Below are 10,461 nucleotides of genomic sequence, written 5' to 3' on the forward strand. Positions count from 1 at the left end.
CTCATGTGTAGTCCCTGACTAAACCATCCCAGCCAAGTGCCCATCCAACCAGCTCTTGCAAACTTCCAAGGATGGAGAGTCCAGTTTCTCCAAGTAGCCTGTTCTAATACTTAACCACCCTCAGAGTCAAAAAGGTTCTCCTAATCTCCAAACTAAATTTCCACTGTTGCAGCTTGAGGCCATTGCTCCTAGTCCTGTCCTCTACAGCCACAGAGAAAAGCCCATCTACATCCTTTCTGCAACTCTCCTTCAGGTATTTGAAGATTTATCAAAACCCTCCTCGGTCTTCTCTTCTCCTCTTGCTCTTTCAGCCTTCCCCCCACCCACACACACACAAGTTTCACTTCCCAGGCCCCTAACTAATCATTTTTATCACTCTGTGATGCACTCTTTCCAAGCTGTCCATATCCTTCTGAAAGTGTGGGGTCCTAAACTGAATACAATACTCCAAGCAAGGCCTTACCAGTGGTGAATAAAGTGGAAAAAATCAGTTCCCTTGATTTGCAAGTGATGCTCCTACTAATGCAACCCAGTATGCTGTTGGCTTTTTTTGCAACAAGAGCACATAGCTGGTTCATATTCATCTTACAGTCCTCTGTAACCTCCAGGTCCTTCTTTGAAGTACTGCAACCCAGCCAAGTCATTCCCCAGTCTGCATTTGTGCATGCAGTTATTCCATCCCAAGTACAGGACTTCACACTTATCCTTGTTGAGTCTCATCTGACTGATGGTGGACTTTTTCTTTAGCCTATCTACATGATTCTGGATTCTAGCCCTACCCTCCAAAGTATCTGCAACTCTACCCAACTTTGTGTCATTTGCAAATTTGCTAAGTGCAGACATGGTTCTTTGGGTGAATCCGATATCATTTAGTTGGTCTAATAAAAGATACTGGATTTACCTTAAAAACCTTGTCTGCCTATGTCCTTAGACCAACACAGCTACAACCAGAAATTTAGTAAGTGTGCACTTGACTGCACCATCTAAATAGCTTATAGAGAGTGGGCCCCTGTCAACACATACGGACTTTTCCAGGGAAGCCTTGAAAAACACCCTTCTAAAACACACGCTTTAGCTCAACAGAAAGTTATGGCCTTGATGGAAGAATCACTTCATGAAATGCTATGACCTCTGCTGTACAGAAGTTGGAATTAGGTCATCAGACTGGTCTTTTTGGACTTAAAAACCTCTGAGCCTGTGGCATGGGGCCTCAGCCTGGTTTTCTGCACAAGATAATTTTTATCCTAAAAAGACTATTCAAAATAAGCACTATATCTCAATACCCATTACTCTAAATCACAGCTGTCCAACTGGCAGTCTGTAAGCTGCATCCGGTCTAAGGGGGTTAACATGTTGACTGTGGCTCCCACCTGGCTACATTCCCTACATTGCTTCTGTAGCTGTGGCTGATAGGGTCTCTGTGCATGGGAGAAGTCATGCTATTCATGCACCAGGCATCCTTGGAAGCCCACACAGCATGGAGCTTTCATAGCATGTGGTCTGGGACCTATGAACAGTGCGGCCTGCAGCCCCCAACCACACATAAGATGAACACAGCCTTGCTTTAATTGAAAGACTGTCCATAAATTGATAACAGCAAAATAAAAGGGCACTGTGCATCTTTGTTTCTTATGCAACTGGTCAGACTTAGTAGATGACGTAGATTTAAAAGAGGTAAGGGAAAACATTGAGGGAATGTTCTGTCACATCATTTTGCTTCTGAATATTTTGTTTCCTGAACTCAAATAGGATCATACCAAGACAGTCACCACTTTCAGTGTCAATCCTTGTAAATCAGTGCCCAGACGTCGCTCTTGTAGGCTGCCATTCATTCCTTTTTCAGAGTCCCATGTTGCTAACTAAAACAGAAATAACACAGAGGATATGGAATGAATAATAGGTGCAAACATTTCTAAGTTACCTAAAACACTTAAGTGATGTTTTATAGCTGAATATGCAGAAGGATAGCGGGGAGACAATGAGATATTTTACTCCTCAATAGTGTTGTAATAATAACAAGTAAGGAGATCAATAAATGGACATTTTCACTGAACGTTTCTTCTTCAGTGCTTGTCACAATAACCCTGCTTTGTTATCTATAATACTTGCCCTATGACTTCACTTAAATCACTTGATCTAACTGTTCTCTTTGGCATAATCCTCAAGATTATCTATCTTCCCACCACCCCACCTCTCCTTTGTTGATCCCATCTCTCCCATTTCCTGCTGCTTAACAAAAACCAGATTTCTTTTTCTGCTGCACAACCCTGCAGCTCAAAGATGAGAATAACCCTGTGGTTCATAGTTGTGTGAAAAACCTTGAAATTGTTATTATCATGTGCAATGCACTCTCCTTCTATCTGCATGGAAAAGATTCTTAGATCTTTTTGCAATCTTGTTTTAAGAGCTATTTTCTTTCCTTGTCCTATTCCTCCTCTTCTGTCTCCAAAAAAAGACTATCAAATCCTTTTCTCTTGAGCATCAAGGCCACTGAAGTTCAAACACCCCATAATCCCTGAAACATACGGTTTGATGCACCCTGTTTAAACTCAGCCCTGCAATACTCATTGTCTCTAAATACACTATTTTTCAGTTAAATATATTGCATTAAACTGAACAGCATTGAGTTTTGTGACAGAAAGCTTACTGCAGAAGTCATTCTCCAAAGGCCTATTAATTCTTCACAATAAATATGCTCCCCAAAGTCAGTAGCTCCTTTTCACTTAGAATAGAAAATCAAGAAATTATTTGTTCTTAGTGGGTAATACATGATACAGAGGTCCAAATCACTTATAATTGTTGTCAGTTCTTCCTCTTAAAAATTAATAATGTGCTGTGGTATATAAAACATACCCCTTAAAATTATAAATGGTCCAAAGACCTATGAGCTGTGATTCCTTCCTACTCATAGTTAATCCTTAGCATGGAGAGATCCAGGATTTGGTGTGGGGAGCAGTGCAGAAGCAGTCACTCGCACTGCAAAGGTGGCAGGACCCCCCACTTCCAGTCTCCTGTCCCCTTAACTGGTAAGAACACCCACTGCAGCAGCCTATGGGGACTTTTTTTTACATCTTCAAGGCACATAAGAGTCCCTACCTTCCCCTCCATGCTCAAAGGCACTTCTCCCCTCCACTTTCACCCTTCACTTCCTATTGCTATTGTTTCTTCACTGCCCCAGGGGCATAGAAGCTTCAAAACCACTCCTGCCCATTCCAGCTGAGGTATGTGTGGGCTGGGAACAGCAACAGCTGTAGCTAGGTTGACCACCCATCTACCTGTAGGCTGGCAGAGTTCCAGCCTGCAAGGGGCTGCTGGGAGAAGGATGCAGGGGGCACCACATGCATGTGTGCACCTGCATACATGAATATGGTGGGCAATACAGCCAGGCAGTATGGAGAACCATTCCCTGCAGGTAAGTCTTTTGGAGAGGGGAAAGACTGAGGCCTCCACAGTGAAGGGAAGAGTAAGGCAAGGGATGAGGGCACTGCTCAGCAAGGGCAGTGTATGAGGCCTGGGGCCAGGGTGGGGGCAGCTTCCTACCGTTGCATGCACCCCATGAGGGAACATGAGATGTATGTGGCCCCCAGATTTGTGCACAGGGTGGGGTTGGATGTGGGCTGCCTGAAGGGAGCTGGGGGCTTCTTGCCCTGCTGCCCTGCTCCCAGGAGCCTCTTGCTGGCTGCACTGCCATGGCAAGGCACCCCCTGGCGTCTGGCAGCAGCTGGGGGGGAGGTATGCAGCAGCATGGAGTTGTGCCCCCTGCTGCTGCTGGGCAGGCAGGGGACATGCAGCTGGTGCAGGGGTCCTGGAGGAAAGGCAGCAGGACAGGGAGCCCTGAGTCCATAGTAGGCAGCCCATATCCACTCCTGCTCCATTACACTCTGCTCCAGCTGTACAGCTGGTATAGGCAGGGAGGAGGTAGGGAGGTGGACATATGTCCCACCTTTCCATTTTGAAAAGGTGTTCACCCTAGCTGTAGCAGGAAAATGGGAAGGGAAGTGGGTTCCCCCACCGTTCCTGGTCCCCCAGGCATAGGGAGGGGGAACCACTTGCCCATCATCTCTCTTGCCTTCACTGTTCCCAGTTGAGCCAACCCAAAGACCTGCTTTAAAGCTTTATCCCACCCCAGACCAAGGGAAAGCAGAAGCAGCAGGAAGGGGAGGGTGGAGAAGGGATGAAAAGGGGACATGCTTGAGCAAAAAGGGGAAGGAGGGGGATTCTTATGTGCTTTGGAGACTTTAAAAATGTCTTCAGAGGCTCCCAGGCTGGATCCAATCTAAAAGGGGGTTGCGGCCCCTCTGGATCCATCCCTAACCCTTAGGATAAGTAGCCAAAATCTTCCTGAGAAAGAACATAATATGGTGATAATGTCACTGGTTAAACTTTAATTTAACAGTGGCTATACACAACCCACTAACAAGAACAAATTTACACTTTTGTCTGCTCAAAAATAGGCTGATGATTAGAAGTGAAACGAGGGAATACTCAACTGTAATAGTGATCACATAGCGCCATGTCAGGTGAATGCTTTGTTTGTCATACTGTTGCAAACGGACAGTTGAGTTAGTGCGGGCATCAGAAAAAGGTTCATGTCCTCTGAAAATGGGAATAGTGTAAGAAAGGTGACACCTGATGTACTTTAAGAATTCCAAGTGCTGAAGGCTGCATAGGCATGAGTACTATTTGCCTTCCTAAGGACATTCCCAAAATCCACAGTAAGCCATATCTGAAGCTTCTCAACCTGAGATTTAATTTTGGAAATGCTGACTTGGGATATGCTAGCCTTTGCAGTAACCCCCCTGAGCAAAGAAAGCTACAGATAGTGAAATTTAGAAGAAAATTTAGCTTTTCCATTTAAAGTAATATATTTGTTCATAAAAGATGTCAATATTTTACTCATTTTTGTTAACATTCCATGAAAAAAATCAGATTCTCATCTTCCATCAATTGGCATATCTCAGTTTATTTAAAGGAAGTTAGGTGACTTTGCATTAGTTAAGGATATGGCTGCAATTTTTTTAGAAAAGGATAGTGAAACATACTTTCTTATTACCCCTTTTAATTGCTAAATTAAGAATTCCTTGCCCCATCTATACAAGGATTTTTTCATGAGGCTATACCTTTTGAATATAGCAACCTATTTCAATTTTAAATCTATTCCATGCCATACCTGTTATGCTCGGAACTTTCAAATAGGACCAGGAAATATACCACACAAATATAAATCTATGTTTTTGCTTTGGTTTAAAAACAGGAGCTCTGGCAGAGAGGGCTTTGATTCCTCATATATGAGACAGATGAGGCTGATGAACAGGGGAATATATCAAAAACATTTTTGTGTTTTTCTTTATATCACTTCTGCCTGCAACTGCACAATTTTGTATGCAGAAGTACATTTTCCAGTCTATAAAAAGTAAATGATGTAGATGAGGTTGATAAATGGAACATGAGGAAAACCTTTCTCCAAAAGGGATTTTTACTCTGAATCTTTGTGCTTCAGACCATCTCATTTTTCAAAAGTGGGTCAATTTTGACTTTCATTTGTTCTTGTGGACAGAATTTTTTTTTTTATAGGATCAATTAATTTATAGATACAAACACCAATTCTTGACAGCTGACCTGTCAAGATCAGTGCCTGAAAAACTAATTTCCAGCACTGTTAAACAAAACAAGTGCTGCTTCTGTTTGATAAGACTGTTACAGCTTTCATTCTTCATGGAAATGTATTATGTTCCTACCAGCAATGTGATGGCAAAGGTAAGAGCACAATCATCCGTTGATAGGAAATATATAGCTTCTAAATCTGATTATGACAAACAACTACTTGCAAGACCAGCCACTTATAGAATACATTTCATAAACCACTGGTCTCTATAAAATATAATTGCTGAAGCAACCCAGAGTATTTTTGATTCTCCAGTTACTGAATTGGGGGGTTTAGGCTTCCTGAAAGCACATTCAAGCAAGCTTTTCACTTTAAACTTTGTAGCTAGGCTCTCTTTCTTCTTATAATTCTCTGCATAAAAAAAGTCAAACAAAACTAAAGCCTAAGCTAGGAAAACAACTATAATTCTTGATGAAATGCTACTTTCTTTGAAAATTCTGGCTGACCATCTTTGACCTGAACAGCAGAAAAAAGTTTAGAGAGAAACTAAGAACTGTAACATGATTCAGAGCCCATAAACACAACCCATAGTCATAAATGTACATTTCACCATACTATAGTAAAACAACTACTATTTGGCTACTAATCTGGTAATACCACATCACAAAAGGTATCATTGTATGAGGTGCTGGAAGCATCTTGCTCACATTTTCTGACAGGGAAGTGAAATAAATATGAAGCACTCAATGTGTTGCAGTTTAGGGCTCCCATCAGTAAGTCGGAACCTATCACCTACCAATGGGAGTTCAAGTCATAAAAGTCAGTCAGGATTGGTCCCTCACTACATAATTAGCCCAGCTATATCAGTGTATCTGATAATGATTTCACACCATAAAGTATCTAGAATAACTACACAGATATCAAGGTAGAATTGATGAGAATAAGAACAGAACCCAAAAAACTGAGACAGTTGTTAAAAATATAATTTTTTAATACAAACAAGCTACACAGAGATATATAAGTATTGCTACCCTGTTTTCACCTGAGCAGTTAGTCCACATTTCAGGAGAAAGTAAAATGATAAAATCAGTTATATTTGTAGTACAGGCTTTTTATTTATAAAGAATGTATAAATCCTGTTTTCTTGCCCATAGCTCCATGCTTCCGAGTCTTAAGTTGCACCCAAAACTCCAGAAATCTCTTGGGAGCATCTCTGCATCTTTGGAGAAAGCCAGCTTCAGTGTGGTCCCCAGGCTGAGACTGCCAATTCCTGAGACATGCAGGATCAGGCCCCTGATGCCCTGGTGTGTCTGCCTGGGGCAACTGGAGAGTATGGGCAGTTCTGTCCTGGTCATGCCCTTCTGCCTTAAAGCTAATATATAATTAGCTGCAAAATAGGGACACAAAAAGCATACCACCTATGTCACAGCCACAACTTTTGGGCATTTGAGGCATGACAAGGGGCATGGAGATCTGTCCGCTTAGCCTTTGTGTCACTATGAATATGTTTTATGGTGGCACAAAGTTGATGTCTGTGTACACCCTATGCCTGTTCCTGTGGTGTTTTCTGCTTCTCTCTCACATGCGCATACTGCTACTAAAACAATAACCAGCAAAAACAGCCTGCCCTTTTGCAAACACAATTTAAATTCCTGAACAGCACTACATGTGCTATTGTTGTAGGCATTCCAGGAGTCTCCTGGAATGCCATTACAACTATATCTTTCATAGATTCATAGATGTTAGGGTTGGAAGGGACCTCAATAGATCATCAAGTCCGACACCCTGCATAGACAGGAAAGTGTGCTGGGTTCAGATGACCCCAGCCAGATGCCCATACAACCTCCTCTTGAAGACCCCCAGGGTAGGGGAGAGCACCACCTCCGTTGGGAGCCCATTTCAGACCTTGGCCACTCTAACTGTGAAGAAGTTCCTCCTAATGTCCAATCTAAATCTGCTCTGCTAGCTTATGGCCATTATTTTTTGTGACCCCCAGGGGCGCCTTGGTGAGTAGAGCCTCACCAATTCCCTTCTGTGCCCCCCATGATGAATTTATAGGCAGCCACAAGGTCGCCTCTCAACCTTCTCTTGTGGAGGCTGAAAAGGTCCAGGTGCCTTAGTCTCTCCTCGTAGGGATTGGCCTGCAAGCTCTTAACCATAAGAGTGGCCCTTCTCTGGACCCTCTCCAGGTTATCCACATCCCTCTTGAAGTGTGGCACCCAAAACCGCATGCAGTATTCCAACTGCGGTCTGACCAGTGCCCGATTGAGAGGAAGTATCCCCTCTTTGGTTCTGTTTGTCATGCATCTCCTGATGCATGATAAAGTGCAGTTAGCTTTTCTGATGACTTCATCACACTGATGACTCATATTCAACTGGTTTGAAGTGGTGACACATCCGTTGGTGGTTTCTATTCTTTCAGCTGCCTGATTCCAGAAAGGTGTGTAAAGGTTCATTACAACTACTTTAAATGAAGGGCAGTAGTTACAGCACTTGATTTCTGCATAACAGCATGGTAAGTGTAACACTATAGGTGTCTATAGTAACAAGAGTTGGATAGGAAACTGGTTTTGTTTCCTATGAAAAATTTTGATATTTTAAAATATTTCCCATTCTATACTGGCATGTGACTGAGACCTTACAAGGTTTTTCACAAAAACCATGAGAAACTCAACCAGGATTAGCCAATACCCTGATAGTTAAAGCAAACACTAAGAAACCCGTGTTCAAGTTCCTGGTTAGAGTTACATAGAGTGCAGGGACTTAACCTGAATCTAACATGCAAGGCTCATCTCTTCATCTCCTTCAGTCTCTTCTTATGATGCTACTTTGAATAAATAATCAAATAGTCAGTAGAGCAGGTATTTGATTTTAGTTCTCTCACCTCAAGTTACTGCCCTAACAGTGGGTTACAATCAATCTCTTTCTGGTCCAATATACAAGAAGGAAAATTGGCCAGTTCTCATCTAATAAAGACAGCTGGGAAATTGGCATTAGCATAAAAAGTGAATATTTATGCTCGTAAACTAATGACTGTCTGATAAGATTAAGAATATTTTTGTTCATTTTATCTGATTCCACAAAATGGTTTCTTGTGTCTTCCTTCAAAGTGTCTGGTCTCTCATAATCATGCCACTGAGTTAATCCTAGGTGCTATTCCTATGTTACAATGTAATCCTACCTGCTTACTGTATATTGTTATAGGAGAGTTACTTTTAGATACTTATTAGATATCGATTTTATTCTATAAAATCACTGAAATGGGGATGAGCAGATTCCAGTTTAACCCATGGTACAGCCTGGATTGTGGGGAGCCAGTCACGGAGAAGCGGCAGCAATGCAAACACAGCTTGTAGCTGTCCAGCTCTGGTGCAGCTCCCCACTAGCTGGAAGCTGCACACATGCTACCGCCATGGAGCAAGCAGCTGGGGAGAAACAGTGGCAGCAGTGGGAACATAGTTCCAAGATGTCTGGCCCCAGAACACCTCCCATCTGGCTGGAAGCTGTTCTCATACCCCAGCCAGACAGCTGGGGGATAAAATGTGGTAGCAGCCCCCATTTGCCTGGCCCTGGAGACAGGAAAAGCCCCTTCACTGCTGATACACCAAAGCCACCTGAAACACACTGGACTGGAGCTGGGCTGTTCTGACCCATGGCTTGAAACAGTTGCCAGTAGGCTGGTCCAAAGTGGCAATTATTTGCATCAGATTCCGCTGATTCGGAGGACAGTGATTTGATTCAGAGATTCGAATCATTGTCCTGATTTGATTTGGCCAAATCAAATCCAAAAGATTTGGCACTGTTTCAGAGATTCAGCCATAGACTAAACAAACAGCTGACACAGCTACCTCCAGCTGGTAAGCCTGTTGGAGTTGGAGGAGGCAGAAGGAAAGGGGTGTGGGAAAAGGAGGGATTGCGGCTGGGACAAGCTGCCCAAACGGAGTGAAGGGTGCGTTACTTGGGAAGGTGGGGACCGGATGTGGGCATGGCAGTGCTTGGAGCTGGGGCTCTGCCCTGCTGCCACTTGCCCGGCTGGGGCAGGGGAGGGGTGGGATGTGGGTGCAGCTTACTCTGGGTGGAAGGAGGCAAGCAGAAGCAGGGCATAGTCCCCACTCCCAGCACTGCTGAGCCCGCATCCTGTGGCTTTCCATGCCGGCTGGCAAGCAGTGGCAGGGCATATCCCCTACTCCCAGTGTTGCTGCACTCACATCTGCACTGGGAGTGGGGGCTTTGCCCTGCTGCCACTTGCCAGTTGGTGCAGGCCAACACAGGATGCAGGTGCAGCAGCACTGGGAGTGAGGGCTACACCCTGCTGCTGCTTGCTCCCTTCTGCCCGAAGCAAGCTGCGCCTGCATTGCGCCCCCCCTCCCCCACACTGACTGGGGAAGCAGCAGCAGGGTATAGGCTTCACTCCCAGTGCTGCCACAACCACATCAGTGCTGGGAGCAGTGACTATGCGCTGTTGCTGCTTGCCAGCTGGCACAGGAGGGAGGATGCAGGATGCAAGCGTGGCAGTGCTGGGAGTGGGGACTCTGTGCTGACACCACTTGCCAGCCAGCATGGGGTGGGGGCGTGGGATGCAGGCACAGCAGCACTGGGAGCAGGGACTCTGCTCTGCTGCTGCTTGCCAGGTGGCATGGTTAGACACAAGATACAGGTGCGGAAGCACTGGGAGCAGGGGCTATGCCCTGCTACTGCTTGCTCACTTCTGCCCAGAGAGAGCCACGCCTGCATCCTGCCCTTCCGCCCCTCTGGCTGGGCAAGCAGCAGCAGGGCAGAACCCCTGCACTTAGCGCTGCTGTGCTCACATCTTGTGCTCCACCCTCTCTCGGAGTAACGTGCCCCCCACCCCAGCT

The 10,461-nt window shown here is 44.7% G+C and overlaps 1 protein-coding gene across 2 annotated transcripts in view; it reads right to left on the reverse strand.

The window, feature by feature from the left end:
• GRID1 (glutamate ionotropic receptor delta type subunit 1) overlaps positions 1 to 10,461 on the reverse strand; it is a 1,431,845-nt gene that overhangs the window by 113,770 nt on the left and 1,307,614 nt on the right. Inside the window, exon 9 of one of the 2 annotated variants that reach the window (XM_019502226.1) lies at positions 1,770 to 1,859. In XM_019502226.1, the coding sequence (XP_019357771.1) occupies positions 1,770 to 1,859 (90 nt within the window). Of the gene's footprint in view, positions 1 to 1,757; positions 1,860 to 10,461 lie in introns of both variants that reach the window. The other variant, XM_019502225.1, reaches the window with a different exon arrangement.

This window comes from Gavialis gangeticus, unplaced genomic scaffold, assembly GCF_001723915.1.
Source record: "Gavialis gangeticus isolate Ggan-Ray unplaced genomic scaffold, GavGan_comp1, whole genome shotgun sequence".
In the NCBI taxonomy this organism is placed as follows: Eukaryota; Metazoa; Chordata; order Crocodylia; family Gavialidae; genus Gavialis; species Gavialis gangeticus.